Raw genomic sequence first — 25,845 nt, forward strand, 5'->3', positions numbered from 1 at the left:
TGTCTTTTTAACTTTTAATGCATCAGGATAATACCACACGGAGCCAATGATGTACAATTTTTCAAAAGACATTAGGGATACCAAAACATGGCCATGGATAAGCTGAATGTGTATTGGGCCCAGGCCAGTAAAGTATACATGAATATGGTCTTGTCTGCCAACTGGCTTAACAATCGCTTTGTCCATGAGAGCCTCATGCAGTGTCGGTGACTTAACCTAGTTTCTCAAGGCCACTTGTTTATGGATGATCCACCTGGGTACATTAAGCCGCGTCCACACTTGTTGCATTTCCACGTATCGTATCATCTTTGCGTACCACCTAGTGAAACGATACAGTGCAACAGGGTATTGTACCCATTTGTTGCATATCCGTATACACCAGGCAGATACGCAACAAGTGGGTACAATATCCTGTTGCACCATATCGTATCACTAGGTGGTATGCAAAGATGATACGATACGTGGAAATGAAACAAGTGTGGACACGGCTTTACGTACCTACGTGGTCATCATCACCACACATTCAGGTGAAGCTTCTCCCAACATCCAACTGTTACATCGAGAAATTATTGTAAACGTGATTTTGATTTTCTACCAGCATGTGTATGAGTGGAGTTAATCCAATGAATCCACAGCAGTACAAATTGAAGGGCATAACTGTGGCATCAGTTTCTGATAATGGTGAGGAAAATGTCGGCGTATGCTGTGGTAACTGAAACACCGTCTACCGCAGAGTGGTGTTGGTTCTTCATGGCTAGAGACACAGAGTCCCTGGTTGGTCCAGAAGTCAATCAAAGAGAAATTTTTGTACTGCTGTCTGTACAGCACTGTGTTCAAGTAGGGTAGAATTACATTTGTGATACAGTGTGTAGTATCTTAGCTAGTTTACACAAATGAAATGGAGACTTAGGGTATAAACAAAGTAGGCTTTAAAAATTACATTGATGACATATTGCGTAATGTCTTAACTAGTTTCAGCAAATAAATGGAGACTTTGGGTATAAATAAGGTAGACATTAGAAAGTCTCTGGTATCAACTGCTCTTTTACTGGCCATAATTACTCACTAAACAGGAGACTTTGCTGTAATTATTTCCCTTTGATCACAGACCACCTAATTAATTATTTCACACTATTCTGATTTAAGTCTGGACAAACAAGTACAACAGAATACATAAATCAAGTGAAAAATAAATCCTAATACAATGAACAAATTCATTCATGAACAAAACTGAAAATTTGGTTCCTCTGGAAAAAGAGTTAAAATAAAATAAAACTGAAAAAAGTCTACCAAAAAGTAAAGTCATCAATAAATTCTGTTCTAAAACAGATCACAACTCAAGTTACAAATCATTAAAAATCTTTTACATAATGAATATTTATAATCAACAATCCATAACAGTGATTTCATAAACTTTCTAGCAAGTTAAAACAAAATTTTATACATATGGCAACAAAATATAATGCAATGATCATCTCCTGGAAACATATGTCAGATCATAGCTAAGAATCCTTACATGATGAAAAATCTACAATTCTGCAATAACCCTCAAACAGTAGTGAAAACAACATATTCCAAAAATGCATGCACTATGAAACTACACGTCTATGAATTAAACATTGCATAATAACTCTGAAGGTTCTCCACACTTTATCCATCTTTGTAGTCTTCCTACCACTGAGCATCTGACGCGTCTAAACACTTTACTTGAGGAAAAACATTTTTTGTTCTGGAATGTGAATCTGTTGAACAATAGCCAGTAAACATTTAAATGTTAAGTTTACTTTGAACTTTAAAAGAATCCATCCGCCATTAATTGCACCTCTTCATCAGAAGCATTTAAATTTCCTTCACTTTTTAATTATTGCACCAATCTTGCATTTTCTTCATAAAAAAAAAAAAATCAAATTGTGGCACCATTTCAACTCAATGGGTGAAATTAAATGAAGTTCTAATGCACACCGCATTCCTTCTGTTGTATCCGGCAATCACTGTGGAGTCAACAGAAAAAAATACATTATTAGTAATAGCTTCCTCCCCATCCGATCAGCAATTCCATGCACAGCAATGCTAGGCACAAGAGAAAATAATGGAAAATCATCACCCTTTTCATTTCTATCACATGTCCCTTTCACTTTTTCCCACTTAAATCATATGAAGACAGCACCTCAACACTCTTATCCTGCATTACTGCCAGTTCATCCTTAGTACACCTCTCGTGTGGATCACGTCACAATCTTCTATATCTCTTTATATGCCAAAAGACTTCTTCCCCTTTATCCACTTCAGTATGACTCAAATTCTTGTGCACAGCATCAGCTGCCATATGTAATTTGCATCACACTACTTGCATTATAAGATATAGTCAATGCTGTATTGCTTGTTCTCTTTTACTCTGAGTAATAGTAAACACAGAAAATGTTATCAAACCAGTTCACAGAATCCGGGGGTAACTCATGAACAATTAATATATACAGACGCTCCTCAACTTACGTTTTAGTTATGTTCCGAATGGCCGAACGTAAGTTGAAAATGAACGTAAGTTGTTACTGTACCATACATTTGTAAATTCTATTACCGTATCTTATAAAACACCCCTAAATCATTAATTATACACATAACATTGTAAAATGATAACATTAAAATTGAGATGGTGGAGGAGGAGGATGAGGCAAGGCAGGTTCAGTCTGTCGTTTGTGCCATGTAAACAATGGACGCAGCGTCATGCGTAAGTATCGTTTGAACTACGGAGAGTGCGCTAAACTAAAAAATGCACTCAAAAAATTTTTTTTTACAATTTTTTTTTTTTTTTACAGTCAGTTCAAACGTAAAATCAAAAAAACGTAAAACGAATGAACGTAAGTAGAGGAGCGTCTGTATATATACATATATATATATCGTGACATCATGACAGGTGTATGAATGGTAAGAATGGAAAGACACAATTGGGAACAAGAGACTTTATTCCTGACCAGATCAAAATGCCGATGCTGGCATCCTCATGTATCCACTCATGCCTCATAATGCCTACATGTCATCATACTGAAGTGGTTAAGGGAGGTAGCCAGCCAAGGTATTCACCCATCCAACACCCATTTGCTTTCTCCACATCTTAGCTCCTTGTAGATGAAGGGCCGTCCCTACCCCACATCCACTACCTGGGTCAGAAGCAATGCAGCAAGACATAGCACCTCCACTGCAGGGCCAGACAGCTTAAGCTGATTTACCCCCACACGGCAATCCTCCCTCCTTGCCCTCGTAAGTGAAAATAAAGAAGACGAAACGAAACCTCTTCAGGCCACATCAGTCTATTGTCCGTTCACAGCCATTCTCCACTCACACTTATCTTTATCTTCTTCCTTCCATGCTAATAGACATTTCCCTTTTACCTAAAGCCCCCTTTACCCCATCCACCCATCACATTCTTGGTCTTCCCCTTATGTTCACTCCATCCACCTCTACTTTCCACATTCTTTTGCATACCTAAAGCCCCCTTCACCCATCCACCCATCACATTCTTGGTCTTCCCCTTATGTTCACTCCATCCACCTCTACTTTCCACATTCTTTTGCATTGCTGTTTTGGCAATGGTACCCCAAGTTGCTCCAGCTGTTTCATGAGTTGGATGGGTGATGGTTGGTAGATTTAATCTTGAATCTTTTATGGTTTTCACAACTCTCCATATTTTTCCATTACCAATGTTTCTGTCTATTTTATTGGTTAGTTTTACCTAGTTTTCTTTCCATTTATTATTCATTAGATTTGTGATGTTTCTAATCAATTCCTTTAGTTATCCTTTTTCTTGTCCTGTTAGGCTGTATTTCCTTTTTATTTATCTTTTATCTATTCATTATTATTATTATTCTTTATTATTATTATTTCTTTAAGATGTCTCTCCTTTATGTGGCTTAAGATTAAATTTTTCCTGTTGCCTTTGGGAATATGATTCTTGTTTACCTTCTCAATGGCTGTTAGTTACAAGAAAGATATAAACAAGACAGAGAAAATTCAGGTAGCAGCAACTAAGATGATACCCACATATTTACAATGATTCATCACAATATGCGTATTATAAAATATAAAGTTACAGCTGTATTACTTAAGAACATAAGAATAAAGGAGACTGCAAGAAACCATAAGGCCTACACTTGACAGCTCTGTATCCATCACCACCTGTCATCCCCATCCATAAAGTTGTCTAATCGTTTTATTACTTGTTCTCTTTCACTCTCAATACTGATAACCACAGAAAACAGGAGCCAGTTCAATGAATAAGGGGATCACTCAGCTACAGCTACAAAATATAATCAAGATGCCGAGGCCGGCATCCTCATATGCCCCACTCACGCCTCATGACGCTACTGTCGGTGTCATCGTACATAAGAAGTTAAAGAGACTAGATGTTTGAAAGTCATTAATAAATTGTTTTCCATACCAAATTATCCATTCATGGAATAGTTTGGACAAAAGAATAATAGTTAACAATATGGGACAATCAAGCATAGCTCTTATATTGTATGCCACAATTAAGGTAAAAACACTCTCTCTCTTTCTCTCTCCTTGTGGGATTTTTCCTCCATGTATGGAGGGAAGGCCCTTTCCTCCATTTATGGAGGGAAGGCCCTTTCCTCCATTTATGGAGGGAAGGCCCTTTCCTCCATTTATGGAGGGAAGGCCCTTCCCTCCATGTATGAAAGGAAGGCCCTTTCCTCCATTTATGGAGGGAAGGCCCTTCCCTCCATGTATGAAAGGAAGGCCCTTTCCTCCATGTATGGAGGGAAGGCCCTAAGCTCACACACCACATCAAATACAAAACCCATTCAACCACCCTTCTCATCTCAGAACTATCAAATAATACTAAATAATGACGATTAATTACTTCTCTAATTACCTCAAACATCTAGCAGCTTTCCTTTGTTTTTCCACTTGGCACAGTACTGGGCCCATGCCATGGATGATGGAGTTGGTGGAACTCCGACCCACCCTAAAGGCACGGCTGAACCTAAGGTGTTGTCCTTGGAAGTGGCTATGAACTTGTCCCATTCCCACCTGAAAGGATTACAAAGGATTACAAAGGAGGAGCATGCCAACAGGAGACTTTTTGGTCCATAAGTTGGTCATATGCGGAAAGAAAATGATACATACATATACCAAGGCTTTTTCCCCCTTACAAGGGGGGTAGCCAAAAAGGGAAAGGCGTAAAATCATTTCCACCCATTCCATCCCTGAATACACTCCACACCCCTCCACCCTCCCTCTCATCTTAGCACCTCCTGGATGACGGGTCATCCCTGCACCTTGTCCACTGCCCTGGGTCAGAAGCAGTGTCACAAGACACAGCACATCCACAGCAAGGCCGCTTCATTAAATTGGCAACCCTCCCCTCTCTGTCCCCCCATGCATAAAGGAGAAGACGGGGAGAAATCCCTTTGAGCTGCGTCAAATTTTGCTCATACATACTACCTCACCCCCCATCCCCCCGTCCATTCCAACTCATGCATCACAACATCATCCATATACAACCATTCTCCATTCACTCCTGTCTTCTGTCCTCTCACGTCCTTCCTCAACAGACATTCCCCTCTTCCCCAAAGCCCCCTTCACCCCATCCATCCACCTCATCCTAGGACGTCCCTTCATGTTCACTCCCTCCACATCTGCCTTCCATACCTCTTTTACTAGTCTTTCTTCACTCATTCTTTCCATGTGTCCAAACCATCCTAATATTCTTTCATCAACCCTATCTCCCAACCCCCTTTCCACCCCGTTCTCCTCCTCACCTCCTCATTTCTCACTCTATCTAGCCTAGTAAACCCTATCATACTTCTCAGACACCTCATCTCAAACACATTCAAACTCCTTCTCTCTTCCTCTCTTATGTTCTATGTTTCTGCCCCATACAGTGCTGTTGGCACAATCACTCCTTCATACAGTCTCCTCTTAGCATCCATTTGCAAATGTCTATTCCTCATTACACTCTTCAATCCACCAAGGCATTTACTTGCTTCTCTCAATCTACATTCTACCTCCACCTTCACTCCACCTTTTCCTGCAACATTTGCACCCAAATATCTAACACTATCCACTTCCTCCAGTCGCTCTCCCTTAATGCTCACTTCCAGTCTACTGCCACTTTCACCCCTTGAACATCTCATCACCTTACTTTTACCCACATTTATCTTCAGCTTTCTTCTATCACACACTCTCCCAAACTCTGTCACCAACTTCCTCAATCCCTCCTCCGATCCTGCCACAAGCGCAGTGTCGTCAGCAAACAACAGCTGGCTCACCTCCCACTTTTCTCCATTTTCTTTAACCATCTCCAATCACTGACCCACTACCCTTGCATTTACCTCTCGCACTACCCCATCCATCTATAAGTTGAACAGCCAGGGAGACATAACGCATCCTTGACGAAGTCCCACCTTTACCTCAAACCACTCACTCTCTCCATTTCTAATCCTGACACAAGCTCTACTACTCTCATAAAAACTCTTGACAGCTCCCAAAAGCTTTCCTCCTATCCCGTATATCCACAAAACCTCCCACAGTGCCTTTCTGTCTACCCTGTCGTAAGCCTTTTCCAGGTCCATAAAGGCCCAAAAAACATCCTTCCCCTTTCCTATAGCTTTCTCACATATCTGTCTTACCACAAAAATCTGATCTACACAACCTCTACCCGTCCTAAATCCACATTGTTCCTCACCAATTACTCCCTCTGTTCTTCTCCTAATCCTCTCAATCAAGATCCTCCCATAAGCCTTCCCAACTACACTTAACAAGCTAATCCCTCTGAAACTACTACATTCACAATTATAACATGGAAAAATATTTTGAAAATACATACATCCATATACCAATTACTTTTTCCCCCTTACGAGAAAGAAAGAAAGAAAAAAAAAAAAAAAAAAAAGGGAGGGGTGGGGGCATAAAATCCACTCCCACCAATTCCATCCCCCACATACTCCCCTCCTGCTCACCCCCCCCTCCTCCTTATCTTCGCTCCTCCTGAATGACAGGTCATTTTTTCAAAATACTCTGAGGAAATACAAATATCAAGGTATAGTGATAATGTGAAATTTTTAGGGTCAGAGCACTAATTTCAAGAAATGGAAAATAACTGGTTACAAACGTAGTAGTACAATATTGAAACAAATGATCAAAAGAAAAAGAAAGAAGAAAGAGGAGGAAGAAGAAATTATATATATATGGACCAATGCACAGTAACTACTACCCATTCATGACAGTAATGAATATAACACATTAAGTTTTATCTATATATATATATATATATATATATATATATATATATATATATATATATATATATATATATATATATATGTGGAGTAGGAAACACAGGAGTCTTAGTCTTCAGTTTATTCCTGACTAGTTTTGCAGGTATGCTTTTTCAAAGGAATGGGTTTACAAATGGGCTGTGGGCATTATATACATGGGGTGGACCTCACTACCTCCTCGTATTACCATAGTTGGTGACGAGTGTGAACATTACATTGTGGCTAACGTAACAATGATGAAATTTTACAATTAAATATGATGATAACACTAATAACAAAGAAATTATTAATAATAATTGTAACAATACTAATGATAACAATGATAATAAAAATGAAAATTTAAATATTTAAATAATAACAATAATAATACATACATACATATACCAAGGCTTTTTCCCCCTTTCAAGGGAGGTAGCCAAAAAGGGAAAGGCATAAAAACACTCCCACCCATTTCATCCCTAAATACATTCCACACCCCTCCCACCCTCCCTCTCATTTGAGCACCTCCTGGATGACGGGTCATCCCTGCACCTTGCCCACCGCCCTGGGTCAGAAGCAGTGTCGCAAGACACAGCACATCCACAGCAAGGCCGCTTCATTTAATCGACGACCCCCCCTCTCTGTCCCCCCTTGCATATAAGGAGAGGACGGGGAGAAATCCCTTCAGGCTGCGTCAAAATTTGCTCATACATACTACCTCATCCCCCATCCCCCCACCCATTCCTCCTCATGCAATCACAACATCATCCATATATAACCATTCTCCACTCACCTCTGTCTTCCGTCCTCTCCCTTCCTTCCTCAACAGACATTCCCCTCTTCCCCAAAGCCCCCTTCACCCCATCCATCCACCTCATCCTAGGACGTCCCCTCATGTTCACTCCCTCCACATCTGCCTTCCATACCTCTTTTACTAGTCTTTCTTCACTCATTCTTTCCATGTGTCCAAACCATCCTAATATTCTTTCATCAACCCTATCTCCCAGCTCCTTTTTCACCCCTGTTCTCCTCCTCACCTCCTCATTTCTCACTCTATCTAGCCTAGTAACCCCCACCATATTTCTCAGACACCTCATCTCAAACACATTCAAACTCCTTCTCTCTTCTTCTCTTATGTTCCATGTTTCTGCCCCATACAGTGCTGTTGGCACAATCACTCCTTCATACAGTCTCCTCTTCGCATCCATTCCTAAATGTCTATTCCTCATTACACTCTTTAATCCACCAAGGCATTTACTTGCTTCTCTCAATCTACATTCTACCTCCACCTTCACTCCACCTTTTCCTGCTACACTTGCACCCAAGTATCTAAAACTATCCACTTCCTCCAGTCGCTCTCCCTTAATGTTCACTTCCAGTCTACTGCCACTTTCACCCCTTGTACATCTCATCACCTTACTTTTACCCACATTTATCTTTAGCTTTCTTCTATCACATACTCTCCCAAACTCTGCCACCAGCTTCCTCAATCCCTCCTCCGATCCTGCCACAAGCGCAGTGTCATCCGCAAACAACAGCTGGCTCACCTCCCACTTTTCTCCATTTTCTTTAACCATCTCCAATACCTGACCCACTACCCTTGCATTCACCTCTCCCACCACCCCATCCATGTATAAGTTGAACAGCCAGGGAGACATAACGCATCCTTGACGAAGTCCCACCTTTACCTCAAACCACTCACTCTCTCCATTTCCAATCCTGACACAAGCTCTACTACTCTCATAAAAACTCTTGACAGCTCCCAAAAGCTTTCCTCCTATCCCATAAATCTGCATAACCTCCCACAGTGCCTTTCTGTCTACCCTATCATAAGCCTTTTCCAGATCCATAAAAGCCCAAAAAAACATCCTTCCCCTTTCCTATAGCTTTCTCACAATAATAGTAATAATAATAATAATAATAATAATAATAATAATAATAATAAAAATAATAATATATAAATTATAACACTAATAACACAGAAATTATTAATAGTAATTATAACAATAATAATGATAACAATAATAAAAATGAAAATTAAATATTTAAATAATAATAGTAACAATAACAATAACAATAATAATAATAATAATAATAACAATGATAATAAAAGTAATAATAATAATAATTATAATAAAAATAATGATAAAAATAATAATAATAATAATAATAATAGTAATAATAATAATAATAATAATAATAACAATAATAATAATAGTGTTGAAAATAAATAGTAATAAATAATATTAAAAGAATAATGATCATGATAAAAAGTTGGGGATAATATTAAATGGTGAAGGAACAATGTTAGGGGATATGTGAATTGGTAGCATGTGAAGTGAAGCAAGGTAGCATGGTGCAAAAAGGAACGTCAGAGTAAAAGGAAGAAAGTTGGAGAGGGTAGGCAGAAGTCTGGGAAGCCATTCTTGGAGGGCAAATGTCGTGGTAGATCTTGTCCATTTCAAGTCACCAGTTCTCTTGTTTGTGTTTTTGTGGTTGGCAATGTAAAGTGATTCAATTATTTCCGTTGTTTCTTGTGTAGTCCTTTAGCTAGAATGGTGGATCCCTCCCAGTTAGGTAAGTGTCCCTCTGTGTCAATGTGGTTAACTAGAGCGTTGGTTTCTCGATGGTGTCTAATGTCCGCTTTGTGTTCCCCGAGTCTGTTGTTAACCCCTTCCATACGGTGCCGCATACGTAGGCGTCATGAGGAGCAAGTGGATACGCGAGGCTGCCATATCAGCGTCTTGATTATATTTATTGTAGTTGCCCCTCCATAATGACATACTCTCTAAACTGTCTGTAATCACATTTTTTATGGTTATCAAAATTCACGGGTGAAAGAGAGAACGATCGATATAAGCGGTGACTATATTTTATGATGCGAGTATTATTACACGTCGTACAGCTGGCATCGGCTGCTGCCCGCGAGATTTAAGGCCCATACTGAAGAGGTTAAGTCCTCTGTATGTCTCTCTGTAGTATGCAGTCACATACTTTGCAGGGAATTTTGTAAACGATGCTATTGTCACGGTTCATTTTGGTTCTGTTGGTGGTCAAGTGTCCTATTTTCTTCCCTGTGTCATTTACTATGATGAGTCCTGTCTATCTCAACATTTTGGAGAGCATGTGAGAGAGGCCAGAGTTAGGAACCACAAGGTATCGTAAATCTGTCCTCTCTTCACTTCCTTTCCTCTGTCTGATTTTAATTGCTTTCCATAGTGACGTCCCTAACATGCCCTCTGGGTACCTTAGGTTCCTGAATGCAGCAGTTACATATTCAATTTCTTCTTGTAAATACTCTTCGCTGCATATTCTAAGAGCCCTAAGGTAAAACCCAATGATAACACCTGATTTGGTCTTCTCGTCATGTGCGCTAAAATAGTGGATGAAGTCGTCTTTGTTTGTCGGTTTACGGTATACCTTGAACCTAGCGCTGCAGTCCGATCTGATGACGACAGCGTCTAGGAAAGGTAGGGAACCGTTGGTCTCCTCCTATACTGTGAATTTAATTCTTTGGTCTACGTTGTTCAGTTGTTCCAGTAGGTTTCTTGTGTTGTTTGTTTTGTGTGAAATGAAGAGGATGTCGTCAACATAATGGTACCACTTGGAGTTAACTGGGATGATATGTAGAAAATGGTCCCTTTCCAAAGTCTCCATGTAGAGCGATGCTGCCACCACACTCAATGGAGACCCCATTAGAAGCCCTTCATGTTGCCTGTATTCCTGTTTGTTAAAAACAAAAGAACCAAATTATATGCACTTTTCTACTAACTCCAAGTAGTCACGCTTGTTGATGGGTAAGTTGTCGGTGTCAATGTGTTGTACCGTCTCTTTAACAGCCTGAAGGGCACCATCTATTGTTACGTTTGTGTAGAGGGAAGTGATGTCAAGGCTTACCAGGCATTGGTCTATGAAGTCAAATGTGTTCAGTTTGTCTATTAGGTCGGAGGAGTTTCTAAGGTGTGTTCCGCTAATGCTACCTAAGGAGGATGAAAGAGGTTTGGCCAATAGCTTGGCTAGTCTATGTGGTGCGCTACCTATGCCAGAAGTTATAGGTCGGAGGGGAATGTCCTGTTTGTGGATTTTCGGAAGTCCTTTCATGGATGGGATTGTTGGGTCTTCCTCCAGGAGGTAGAGGAGTCTTTTTCCCTTTTCCGTTCTTTTGAGGATTTTTCTGATGTCGGTGTTGAACCTCTTGGCTTCTTCGCTGGCTGTACTGTCCCTTTGTTTACAACATGTGGATTGGTCAGAGAGTAAACGTTCCATTTTGTTGGCATGTTAGGGACGTCACTACGGAAAGCAATTAAAATCAGACAGAGGAAGGGAAGTGAAGAGAGGACAGATTTACGATACCTTGTGGTTCCTAACTCTGGCCTCTCTCACATGTTCTCCAAAATGTTGAGACAGACAGGACTCATCATAGTAAATGACACAGGGAAGAAAATAGGACACTTGACCACCAACAGAACCAAGACGAACCGTGACAATAGCATCGTTTACAAAATTCCCTGCAAAGGATGTGACTGTGCATACTACGGAGAGACATACAGAGGACTTAACAACAGACTCAGGGAACACAAAGCGGACATTAGACACCATCGAGAAACCAACGCTCTAGTTAACCACATTGACACAGAGGGACACTTACCTAACTGGGAGGGATCCACCATTCTAGCTAAAGGACTACACAAGAAACAACGGAAAATAATTGAATCACTTTACATTGCCAACCACAAAAACACAAACAAGAGAACTGGTGACTTGAAATGGACAAGATCTACTGCGATATTTGCCCTCCACTTCTGCCTACCCTCTCCAACTTTCTTCCTTTTACTCTGACGTTCCTTCTTGCACCATGCTACCTTGCTTCACTTCACATGCTACCAATTCACATATCCCCCAACATTGTTCCTTCACATTTAGCAACTCCCTAAAATATTCTGCCCATCTTCCCCTTACTGCCTTTTCTTCCATTATCATCTCTCCATCTCCACCTTTTACCTTTTCTTCTCTATTTGATTCGCCTCCTCTTCCTCTCTTAATTTCTTTCCAAAACATCTTTTTATTACTTTCAAAATTTTCTGACATACTCTTACCCCATTTCACATCTGCTCTCCTCTTTGCAACCTTTACCTTTTGCTTTACTTCTCTTTTCTTTTCTTTGTACCTCTCATATGACTCCCTCGTCCTATTTTGTAACCAATCTGTGAAAGCTCGCTTCTTCTCTTCTACAACCTTCTTTGTTTCCTCATCCCACCATTCACTACCCTTTCTTCTATTTCCCCCTGTCCTTCTTGTTCCACACACCATCCTTGCACACTTTATGACTCCCTCCTTGAACCATCCCCATTCCTCCTCCACACCCAGCTCTACTCTATCCTTTACTCCCTCCCACTCCTCCTTCAGCTTCTTTCTATACTCCTTCTCCTTTTCCTTTTCATTCAAAGAGTTCACTCTAAGAACCTCCCTACCTTTTGTCCCTTTCCTTTCTCCATCTATCCTCCACTCTCAGCTTACCTTCCACCAAAAAATAATCTGATATTCCCCCACCCTCTCCCCTTAGAACATGTACATCCTTAACTCTTCCTATCATAATCCTATTTACCACTACATAATCCATTAGCGCTCTATCTACCACCCTTCCCTCCACCACCCTCTCCCATGTGTACTTATGCTTGACTTTCTTCCGAAACACTGTATTTGCTATCATCAACTCTCTTTCTAGACACATTTCCACCATCAACTCTCCACTACGATTCTTTCCTGGAACTCCACATTTCCCAACCACTACATCGATTGGACCATTTCCTACCCTAGCATTAAGGTCTCCCAGTACTATTACATTGACATTTCTTCCTAAACCCTCTATGCACTCATTTAAATCTATCCAAAAGGCCTCCCTTTCTTCTACACTCTTCTCAATGCCAGGCCCATATGCACTTACAAAGACCCACATCTCCTTTCCCAGTTTCACCTTCATCCACATTATCCTTGAGGAAACCTCCTTCCACTCCATATATATATATATATACACTGTATATCATTAGCTTAGTGCATCGATTTTCAAATTTTTTGTTATTGCATCCCCTCTGAACAACCCATCAACATTATGTGATTAGCACCTCCAACCAACCTTCCATCCTAAGAATTAAGGTTAAAAAATCCATAAGCAAATTTTGCAAAATACTGCTAATCAATAGAAAAATGCAAACATCCCAAATCAGTGTGACCTTCGAGAAAATTCGCTTCACAAGGGAATATACAACTCCCAAGTTAAATAAGTATTCATGAATGGCATAAATGAATATACCCTTGCAAGATAATCTCGTACATACATGGCTAAAGGCCCTTTCTTCATTTATAAGAGGGAGGGTGGAGGGTGGAGAGGGGTGGAGTGGGGTGGAGTGTATTTAGGGATGAAATGGGTGGTAATGGTTTTATGCCTTTTTTTTTTTGGCTACCTCCCTTGTAAGGGGGAAAAAGCCTTGGTATATGTATGTATGTATGTATAAAGGAACAGACTTAGTCAAGCCATACATCACACACCCATTTGTTGTCCCCGTTCTCTAAGCTCCATGTGGATGGAGGCTCATCCCTGTCTTCCACCCACTGCTCCGCTCATATGCAATGCATTAAGACACAACACCTTCATAGCAAGGTCTGAGAGCAGAAGCTGGTTTATGTCCATCATTTCTTGATGACTCCCCTTTCATCCATTCAAGAATTTACATAGATATCTTACATACATATACATATACCAAAGGCTTTTTTCCCCCTTTTAAGGGAGGTAGCCAAAAAACAAAAGCATAAAAACCACTCCCACCCATTCCATCCTTATCACACTCCACTCCCCTCCACCCTCCCTCTTATCTTACCACACAAAAATAATGTTATGAGAGCTGTTTTACACAGTAAAATGCATGGGCCACAAATCACACAAGGAATAATTATACTATACAAATAAACACTTTATACTAACCTCCTTTGCAGAAGATGCTCCAAAGATTTGTTTGCAGATGTGTATGACTTATAAAATGGATATATTTCATCCTCTGGTTTGGGCTCCTCCCCAAACAACATGAGGTCAATTTCACTTCCGTCTGTTTTTCCATCTTTGTTTGCTGAATTTTTGGAATCCATTTCAAGCATAACCTTTAAAGTCTGCTCTTCTAAGAGATAGTTGGCCAGTTGTTTGTCTACCATTTTATGTAGAGCCTCTGCAAAAATATGTAAGAAACATCCTTATTTTCTGTATTTCTAAGTTTCTAATCACATGCATATCAATTCTTTATATACTCTTTAGGATGATGAGGCCTGTTTCAAGACTGGTGCTATATTCTTTTGTTCTGAGTACTACATTTTATCTATATGGTTAATGATTCCTATCCTATACAGGCAGGTGGTATTAACCTCTTTGATACGATGATGCCTATGTAGGCATCATGGGGAATGAGCGGGTATATGAGGATACCGGAATCGGTGTCTTGATTATATTTATTTTATAGTTGCACACAAGTTACCTCTGGATTCTGTGAACTGGTTTGATCACATTTTCTGTGTTCATTATTACTCAGAGTAAAAGAGAACAAGTAATACAGCAGTGAATTTATATTTCATAACGCGAGTAGTGTTGTACATCATACATATGGCAGCCGATGCTGCACACGAGAATTTGACTTGTATTGAAGAGGTTAACCCCTTCCATACGGTGCCGCACACGTAGGCGTCATGGGGAGCGAGTGTATTCGCGAGGCTGCCATATCGGCGTCTTGATTATATTTATTGTAGTCGCCCCTCCATAATGACATTCTTTCTAATTCTTTTGTAATCGCATTTTCTATGGTTATCAAAATTCACGGGTGAAGAGAGAACGATCGATATATGCGGTGACTATATTTTATGATGCGAGTATTATTACGACACGTCGTACGGCTGGCATTGGCTGCTGCCACCGAGATCCAAGTCCATGACGCCTACGTGTGCGGCACCATATAGAAGGGGTTAATGTGTGGAGCCTACCCAAAGTGAAACTGCAATGGAGGAAGAAACAAACACAAAAAGAAGAAGAATCACCACAGTTTTTGGACATCCATCTATATTCAAATCCACACCATATTCCTCACCTCTACCCAATGACCTCACAAATGGGGGTTGAGGCAAACAAGAGAGACCCAGGACAACATACTGATTAATTGATCTTATATGGGCTCACCACTCATCAAGACTCATTTCCAATTATGACATGACTTTCCCCTTCAATAGTTGGCTGGATTTTTTCCCCCTTACAAGGGAGGTAGCCAAAAAACAAAGTCATAAAACCCATTCCATCCACATATACTCCACTTCCATACACCCCCCTCCCTCCCTCTTATCTTGGGTCCTCCTGGATGACGGGTCATCCCTGCATCTTGCCCACTGCCCTGGGTCAGAAGCAGTGTCGCAAGACACAGCACATCCACAGCAAGGCCGCTTCATTAAGGGACTGTAGGGCGCGAAAACACGAAAAATTCTGGAAAATCAACGAATTTTAGGTAAACATTTCAAAAGATTCTCTATGATGGTGGTAACACTTTAGCCAAATATTACAGCTCAATTCCGTTTCTTTTCTTATATATAAAATAAAATAGATAAATTTTTGGCAACCTCTGGCAACCCCATTGCATGAAAAAACATTCTGTATATTGAAATAAAGTCAAAATTTTGATACCCAGTTCTGTTTTGTTTACTATAATTAATATATATGGAGATATCTGGCAACTTGCCCAACACTAATCGTCAATCACCACAAGGATCTCAGTATCTTTTCAAAGCTAAAGGAGAAAGGATGTCGCCCTGTCGCGTATCTGTTAGCCTACCAGTCATGCATGCGATCGTATTATCTTTTATTCTACCAACAGGTATTCAAAAGATTCTCTATGATGGCTGTAACACTTCGACCAAATATTACAGCTCAATTCCGTTTCTGTTCTTATATATAAAATGAAATAGATAAATTATTGGCGACATCTGGCAACCCCATTGCATGAAAAAACATTCTGTATATTGAAATTAAGTCAAATTTTCGATAGCCAGTTCAGTTTTGTTTAAAGTTTTAAACGGAAACGTAAAAAAATAGACAATGTCACGAGTGAGTACGCGGCCGGAGGATTTTAAATGCCGGTGCGCTCCTTTAAACTTTAAATGCCTCTCCTGAAAAGTTTATGTTTTTTATATTTAAATAGCCATATCTCTGTTTCTTTTTGTCCGATTTCATTCATTCTTTCGAATTTGTAAAGAGAAAGAGTAATTCTTTAATTTGATCAGGAAAAAACAAAGGAAACTGTAACTTAATTTTTTTGTTTAATTTATCATAGCAGATTTTCACTGAAGTTTCTACTATTCAAAATAAAAAAATCATAAAAAAGAATAAAAGAGAGTAGGAAAAAATCTAACTCAATGAAGTTGTTTCCAAGACTCTAATCTTTCATTTCCTACATAGTAGGCTGATTACCTATGCCTGTGGATACTTCAATGATTACAGATACTATCATAAAAAAAAGAAAGAAAAAAATTAACTACACGTAATATATACATGTTACTAAAACAATTTAGTATGCAATAATACTCTTTCCGATAGAGTAAGTATACATAAGTTCACCAAAGAAATTGAACAACTTTTATGACACGTTCACCTATAAGCACTTCCCACAGTCCCTTAAATCAGCAACCCACCCCTGTCTCTGTCCCCTAATGCAGAAATGGAGAAGACAGGGAGAAATCCCTTCAGGCTGTGTCAATTTATTTTTCACACATATTTTTCACCACCATCATTGTAGTAATACCAAAATAGGTAACACTACACTGAGGGAGGAAAAGGTTCTAAATCCAGACCCATACATACATATATATATATATACCAAAGGCTTTTACCCCTTACGTGGGGGGTAGCCAAAAAGAAAAAGGCATAGAAACCACTCCCACCCATTCCATTCCCTACATTTTCCACTCCTCTCCACCCTCCTCCCTCCCATACCCTTGGAAATAAAGTCATTCAATTAACATCACCACAACATCACCCTGGGATTTCAAGTTTTCATAACCCACTACAGAAACTGTGTCTTGGAAGCAACCACTACACAAGAGTATGCAGAGCACTTTGTACTACTCTATCCCCTGCTCAATCACTCCATGCATCTCCACAAATTCTTTGTGATTTTAGATATTCTAAACCACCATCTATGTTACATTCACTCAAAGGCTTATATATACATACATACATATACCAAGGCTATTTTCCCCCTTACCAGGGGGGGTAGCCAAAAAGGAAAAGGCACAAAAACATTCCCACCCATTTCATCCCCGAAAACACTCCACACCCCTCCACCCTCCCTCCTATCTTAGCACCTCCTAGATGACGGGTCATCCCTGCACCCTGTCCACTGCCCTGGGTCAGAAGCAGTGTTGCAGGACACAGCACATCCACAGTAAGGCCGCTTCATTAAATCGGCGACCCCCCCTCTCCGTCCCCCCATATAAAGGAGAGGACGGGGAGAAGTCCCTTCGGGCTGCGTAAAAAATTTTTGCTCACACACCCTACCTCACCCCCATTCCCCCGTCCAATCCAACTCATGCATCACAACATTTTCCATATACAACCATTCTCCATTCACCCCTGTCTTCTGTCCTCTCCCGTCCTTCCTCAACCTCTTCCCCAAAGCCCCCTTCACCCCATCCATCCACCTCATCCTAGGACGTCCCCTCATGTTCACTCCCTCCACATCTGCCTTCCATACCTCTTTTACTAGTCTTTCTTCACTCATTCTTTCCATGTGTCCAAACCATCCTAATACTCTTTCATCCACCCTATCTCCCAGCTCCCTTTCCACCCCTGTTCTCCTCCTCACTTCCTCATTTCTCACTCTATCTAGCCTAGTAACCCCCATCATACTTCTCAGACACTTCATCTCAAACACATTCAAGTTCCTTCTCTCTTCCTCTCTCATGTTCCATGTTTCTGCTCCATACAGTGCTGTTGGCACAATCACTCCTTCATACAGTCTCCTCTTAGCATCCATTCCCAGATTCCTATTCCTCATTACACTTTTTAAGGCTTACATAGACCAATTTTTTTTTCCCTTACAAGGGAGGTAGCCAAAGTCAAAAGGCATAAATCCACTCCCACCCAGTTCCTCACATAACCCATTCCCATTCACCACCCCTCCCTCCATCTTTTCTTGGTTCCTCCTCCACCCAAGGACTTAATGTCCATATTTCATACCCACAGTATAAGACAAAGGGAGTGAACATGAAGGGACGTCCTAGGATGAGGCGGATGGATGGGGTGAAGGGGGCTTTGGGGAAGAGGAGAATGTCTGTTGAGGAAGGACGGGAGAGGACAGAAGACAGGGGTGAATGGAGAATGGTTGTATATGGATGATGTTGTGATGCATGAGGTAGAATGGGCAGGGGGATGGGGGGGGTGAGGTATTATGCATAGGGGGATGGAGAGGGGGGGGGTCGCCGATTTAATGAAGCGGCCTTGCTGTGGATGCGCTGTGTCTTGTGACACTGCTTCTGACCCAGGGCAGTGGACAAGGTGCAGGGATGTCCCGTCATCCAGGAGGTGCTAAGATAAGAGGGAGGGTGGAGGGTATTCAGGGATGGAATGGGTGGGAATGATTTTATGCCTTTACCTTTTTGGCTACCTTCCTTGTGAGGGGGAAAAAGCCTAGGTATATGTATGTATGTAAAAAGTTGACTTATGTATTCATATATACATTTGATTAGATAATCACACACACATACCAACACTTTGCAATCTGACATACGAACAAAGATTGGATAAACTACAGAGAAAGAGGTGATTTGCTAACCATCCACAGAATTATGAAAGGGATGGAAATTCTTGATAGGGATGACCTACTAAAATGTAACAGAAGAGCTACAAAAGGACACGAGAAGAAACTTAAGAAAGACAGATACATAAGAGATCTGAAAAAGAATAGCTTTCCACAGAGAGTAATAGATATTTGGAACAAACTGAAAGAGGAAACAGTGAGTGCTAAAACTATACATGACTTTAAAAATAAACTGGATGCAGAAAGATATAACAGCGGGTCACTTCGAGCATAGCTCTCCTCCTGCAAGATACAACTAGGTAAATACAAAAAAAAAAAAAAAAAAAAAAAAAAAAAAAAAAAAAAACACAAAAAAAAAAAAAAAAAAAAAAAAAAAAAAAAAAAAAAAAAAAAAATCCATCATCATATACACAATCTCTGGACTGAAAAAATTCTGAGTTCTTTCTTCCTGGTCCACTACAAGACCATCCCCTTGGGTGACAAAACTGTCTTCGCATCACACTACAAAATTTGTAGGGTAAGAAGTGCCAATAGAGTTTTTGAAGTGCTTCAATGGCTATGGTTGTCAATATAGTATGAACTATGTTTCAAACTAATAACTAAAATCAATTACCTGAAGACTTCAGGCAATAAGTGAGAAGAGCAAGGAGAAATTTGAAAATGCCCATGTGTTAAGATATTTAAGATAAATTACCATATGTTTTTGTGTTATTATGATATTTGGAAATAAACTCTATTGGGATTTGAACCCTCACCTGAGCGGCTTGCTTCTTACAAGATGTGATGGTATGTTCTTCGTCTTATAAAAAGCAAGCCACTCAGGCAAGTTTGAATCCCAGTAGGCGAGTTTATTTTCATATTACCATATATACCAAAATGTGTTTTCCCCCTTAAATGTGGGGTGGCCACCTTAACCCCTTCACTCCGGGTCAAAATCTCGTGGGCAGCATTAGCTGCCAGACGTGCGATGTTGTGTCATAATACTCGCATTATAAAAAATAAAGTCATCACTGTATTGCTCATTCTCTCTTTCACCCGTGAATTTTGATAACCATAGAAAATATGATAAAGCCAGTTTACAGAGTATGGGGGTCACACAGGTACAACTACAATAAATATAATCAAGACGCCGACATCGGCATCCTCGCGTACCCACTTGCTCCTTATGACGCCTACGTAGGCGTCACTGTATGGAAGGAGTTAAAGCATCCACCAACCCCACAACCATCCAAAACCCCATTTGTTGTTCCTCCAATCTTTGCACCTTATGGATGAAGATGTTACCAATTTAGCAAAACAACGTCAACATTTGGACAGAATAATCAACTGACCTGTAACCTTACTGAACTTGCTGTCACTCTCTTGGTTGGTGACATAACCGTGCTTACTGCCCTTCAGACTCCGCACAAGGCGAAGAGTCAGGAGAGATTCCAGAGTTTGCTTCAAAGCTCTTGTCTCGTTCAACTTCTGGTGCACTTCAGCCAAGACTCCATCTGCCTCAGTCTTTAGTTGTTTTTCCTGACATGAGAAATGAGCTAATTAGCATTAATCTTACAAATGGGGATTGGGAGAAGCAGATAAAAATATAGAAAGAGAGGGCTCGATCACAGTGGCAATTCTAGGACTATGAAAGTGGGAGGGCCAGTTTAGGGCCAACATAGATGTGAGGGGGCATAGGAGGTCAGTTGCAAGCAAAATGAACCTTCACGGGTGGGGGAGTTCAGGAATATATATACATATATATATGTATATATATATATATATATATATATATATATATATATATATATATATATATGTATATATATATGTATATATATATGTATATATATATATATATATACAGACGCTCCTCATCTTACGTTTTAGTTACGTTCCGAACGGCTGAACGTAAGTTGAAAATGAACGTAAGTTGTTACTGTACATTCTAGTAATGTATGACCGTTCATACTGTACTATACATCCGTAAATTCTATTACCGTATCTTATAAAACACCCCTAAATCATTAATTATACACATAACATTGTAAAATACAGTAAACTTCCACTTATATGAACTCCAAGGAGGATTAGAAATGTCCGATTAACCGAAATGTTCGGTTAATCCGATTTTGTATGTTTCATTCCCGTAGAGTTTTATGTGGTAATGTCCTCTGCAATATTCGTACCTGTAAACTTAACATACGCATGGAAATACTTATAACGTTTGTGCCATGTAAACAATGGACGCAGCGTCATGCGTAAGTATCGTTTGAACTACGGAGAGCGCGCTAAACTAAGAAATTCACTCAAAAAAAAAAAAAAAATTACAGTCAGTTCAAACGTAAAATCGAAAAAACGTAAAACGAATGAACGTAAGTAGAGGAGACGCTGTATATATATATATATATATTATATATGTATATATATATATATATATATATATAATTTAGAAGTAGGATATGCAAAAAAACTGGGGGGGCCAACCTGGGGGGCAACTGAAAAACTGACACACCCCCCCCCCCTAGAATTGCCACTGCTCAATCAACCAATTTGTTGCTCCAGGTCTCTCCTGCAGAAGACCCAGTTCCCAGGTATGGCTTGGGTGGGGTATGAGGTGTTGAGGGTTTTTGTGTAATGTTTCCATCTGGGGCAAGTTGTTGTTGTTGTTGTTGTCGTTCCCTAGACTGTCTGTCCGAGCAGTCCCGTCTCCCCAAGGAAGGCCACAGCCGAAACTGGGTTTTCCCACAAATCCTTTATAGAGTGTATGTTGTGTTGTTTGCGTGCATGATTGTGTATAATGCAGTCTTCCATTATGTGTTGTATGGTATGGGGTGAAGTGTTACATCCTGGGCAGTTGTTCACAACACGGTCGTCCAGCCTCTTCTGGTAGCTCAGAAGTGCTGGGTGGTGACCGCATCGCAGTCTGGCCAAGTGGACTCTGTCCTTTCGTGGGAGAGAGGATTCAGAAGGGTGGATATCAGGGGGTCTGGCATGCAGCAGTGTGTTGTCTTTCAGTGTGTTAATGGAGCGGTGAGTGATATGATTATGAATATGTTTCCGGAGGCTGGTATTTGGTGGTTGTGGAGGAAGAGAAGAGAGTATCTGTGCGTAATAAAGGTCTTTGGGTGTAGTTTTAATGTTTCTTGGTGTGTGTGGGTGTTCTGCTATGTAGTGTAGCGGGTGTGATGTGTTTGTGGTGGCTGCAGCAAGTGTTTGTGTGCCTCTCATGTCGAGGTGGTCCTTGACTTTGAGGACTTTTGTTTCATGGTGTAAATGGTCTGTAGGTGATGTATTTGTGCAGCCTATAATTGTTTTTAGGGCTTTGTTTTGTATGATTTGAAGGGTGTTGTGGTGTGTCTCACTGAGATTAGGAGCCCATGCAAGACTCGCATAATTCATCACTAAGCGTATGCATTGTTTGTATATTGTTATATTAGTTTCTTTGTTTTGTCCAAATGTTGTTCCAGTGATTGACTTAAGTGCGTTAAGTCTAGGTGTGCATTTGTTTTTTATGTTTGTGAGGTGTTGTTTGAAAGACATGGATGTATCGTATGTTACACCAAGAATTTTCGGTGTGTTTGTGTGTGGTATTAGAGTGTTGTTGATGTAGAGATGAGGTATGTATTTGTGTTCTTTTGTCCAGTTGGTGAGAAGTGTTGCTGTAGATTTGGTTGGAGCTATTTTGAGTCTGTTTGTGATGAACCATGTGTTGAGTGTGTCAAGGTAAGGCTGGATTATTTCTGCAGCTTTGTCTGTGTTACGATGTGTGCATGTGATTGTTATGTCGTCTGCGTAGGAAGAGATTTGTATTTCTGAGGTGTCTGGCGTGGGTAAGTCATGCATGTATAGAATAAATAATGTGGGAGATAGAACTGAGCCCTGTGGTACTCCGTTCTTAATGTTTCTGATGTGCGATGATTGGCCATTATATGACACATGAGCATTCCTGCCTGCCAGATAATTGGCCAGCCATCTTTTGGTGTTATTGTGCATGTCTGTGTTATATATTTTATTTGTTAGGTTGTGGCGGGGGATAGCATCAAAAGCTTTACTAATGTCCAATGTTATAAGAAGTGTTCTGTGGTGGGGCCTATCTGAATTGATGCCATCTAAAATTCTTTGTGTGAGGTTTGTCAGAAGAGTGTTTGTGGAGTGTAGTGGCCTAAAACCGTGTTGTGAGTCAGCAAGGGGAATATATGGTGTGACAAGTTTAAGTATTAGGCGTTCAATGACTTTAGAGGGGGTGCAGAGAAGTGTGATTGGGCGGTGCGATGTTGGGATTGTTGGGTCTTTGTTCGGTTTTGGAATGGTGATTATTTTACCATGCTTCCAGATGTCGGGTATAGTGTTGTGTGAATAGCTGTAGTTTGCAATGTTTGTGAGTGCGTGTATACCTTGTGGTCCAATGTGTTTTAGGTGGATGTTGCTTATGTTATCAGGGCCATAGGCAGATGAGTGCTTGAGATTATGCATTATGAGTTTTGTCTGACTGTCTATGAAGGGTGTATAGTCTGAGTCTGTGGGGAAGTCTTTCTTACGTCGAATGGTGCGTCGGTCGTCAGGGTGAGATGTAAGATGGCTCGTCTGTGCAAAATGACGTATGAGTGCGTTTGCTTGTTGTCTGTTTGAGGGTAGATTATCTGTTGTTGTGATTATTGCTGCGTGAGAGTGTGTAGTGTTAGTGTTGGATAGTGTGATGCTGTTGAGTGTTTTGTACAATTTGCTGGTGTTTGTTTTGTGATCAAGTGTATTGATAAAGTTTTGCCAATTTTGTGTTTTTTGTTCATGTATTTTATTGGCAATCACAGTGTTTAGTGTTTGTATTTGGTCTGCTATGTTTTGAGGGATAGGTGTGGGGGTATCGTGTTTAAGTGTGTCACGTTGTCTGATAAGGCCTTGGATTTCTGGTGTGAAGTTGGGGTTGTGTGATTTTCTGTTGCCTCTAGGGATGTATCTCTTGGCTGCGTTTTGTATGATTGTATTAAAAGCGTGCACAGCATTGTTTATGTTTGTGATTGGTGTACTGTTAAGTGTTTCAAAATGTTGTTCTGTCTCTTCAGTAAAGGCTTCCCAGTTAGCTCTCTTGTAATTGGTGTAAGTGTGTCTGTGGCCAGCTGGGGTGCATCTTGTTTTGGTGGTGATGATGATTGGAAGGTGGTCAGAGCCAAGGGCTCCGACCACTCTCCATGATGTTGTTGGGGTTAGGCAGGGGGAGCAAAAGGTGATATCAGGAGAGGAGGGAGTGTAGAGGGCTTGGTATGGGATATGTGTATGATTATGTGTGTTGTTCATGATAGTCAATGAGTCGAATTGAGTCTGTATATCAAGCCCTCTGTTTGTGTCAGGGTTGTCGACAAACCAGGCAGACGACTTGGCGTTGAAGTCACCACCCATGATCAGGTTGGGGATTGAGGTTAGTTGGCCGAGTTGAGGTCTGAAGGTGTTTGGAACTGTGGGGGATGATTGGGGGGGAATGTACATGTTAACTATTGTTAGTGTTGAATTGTTGCCTGTGCGGATACGAATGGATTGGGTTTCTGTTGTGTTATCTGTGGTAGGGAGGAGAATTTTGGTTGTGGCACTTGTGTCCACAAAACAGATGGAATGGTGGATCAGGGTGATGAGTCCACCACCATTGCCGTCAGTCCGGTCTGATGGTGGTGTAATTGTCTGGGGCAAGTTGTTTCTGTAGCTGGGGCTATTCTGTGGTGGCACTGTCATAGTGCTGGATGATGACCTAGTCATAAGCATGCCGAGTTTTTTATTTTCTTTCTTTTAAAGAATTCTTTCAGTGGGTAGTGTCTGGGGGGTTATTGATGAAATATGAAGTTTGGTGGTCAGTCTTGAAGAGCTCATTTTGTGATCTGAATGTGGATGTGTCTTTGTATGGATGTATTGTATGCTTTACATCATAGATTGCTATAGATATTTGAGTAGTATGTCCTTTTTTTTTAGGGGGTTAAGCTTCTGTGATACATTGAGATAGGTGAGTAGGATTGAGGGTTCTTGCATAAAACTATGTATTTATGATTTTCACGTGTTCTATGGAAAGATTTTTGTTTTTTGTGTACAAGTAGAATGGGTAGGGGATTGGGGGGTGAGGAAGTATGCGTGAGAAAAATTTAATGCAGCCCAAAGGGATTTCTTCCCATCTTCTCCTTTTCTGCATTGATTGTATACCTTGTAAGGTGTCAATGTTTGTTTTCTAGAACTACTAGCCAGTATTCACTGGCATTTTTGGCCATAACTGAAGTGCAACCTGCAAGAGTATTCTGTCTTCAAGAAAACTGGTAGATATCAATGTATCAATTGCCTTGTCTATCTGCATTTTGACATGGGCAAAATACTAGAGGAAGAAGCCTATTGGTATATAGAAAAAATAGAACAATTCATCACACTGAATACAAACAAAAAGTCAAATCATGCAAAAGCCATATTTTATGTATGTATGTATGTATATATATATATATATTTAACTTACCCTTCTTTTAGCAAGTTCTGCTTTCATAACTGAATCCCTCCATTCATCAATCTCTACACTCTTCTGTGCCCACTGCTCTGATACTTTATTGGCTTCTTCCTTGTTTATTTTCTTCCGTCGTTTATGTCTTAACCGTTTCTTCTGCCTTTCCTCCACAGCTCTCTTTACTTTCTTTATATATTCTTCATCAGAGAGATTCGTCAAAAGCTCCTCAATTTGTGCCTGGAATAATGAATTTAGAAAATAAATTTAATCTTATCTAATGAAC

General features: G+C 40.3%; 1 protein-coding gene across 2 annotated transcripts in view; it reads right to left on the reverse strand.

Annotated features, from left to right (window-relative positions):
• LOC143040587 (uncharacterized) overlaps window positions 1–25,845 on the reverse strand; it is a 48,928-nt gene continuing 23,083 nt past the window's right edge. The window contains exons 3-7 of one of the 2 annotated variants that reach the window (XM_076211677.1): window positions 25,578–25,799; window positions 20,446–20,632; window positions 14,257–14,494; window positions 4,892–5,049; window positions 1–1,991 (exon numbers count right to left, since the gene is read on the reverse strand). In XM_076211677.1, coding sequence (XP_076067792.1) covers window positions 4,893–5,049; window positions 14,257–14,494; window positions 20,446–20,632; window positions 25,578–25,799 — 804 coding nt within the window. In that variant the 3' untranslated portion in view covers window positions 1–1,991; window position 4,892. Of the gene's footprint in view, window positions 1,992–4,891; window positions 5,050–11,314; window positions 11,568–14,256; window positions 14,495–20,445; window positions 20,633–25,577; window positions 25,800–25,845 lie in introns of those variants that run through there. The other variant, XR_012967721.1, reaches the window with a different exon arrangement.

Source organism: Oratosquilla oratoria, chromosome 29, assembly GCF_046742065.1.
Source record: "Oratosquilla oratoria isolate Oo_2021 chromosome 29, ASM4674206v1, whole genome shotgun sequence".
Classification (NCBI taxonomy): domain Eukaryota; kingdom Metazoa; phylum Arthropoda; class Malacostraca; order Stomatopoda; family Squillidae; genus Oratosquilla; species Oratosquilla oratoria.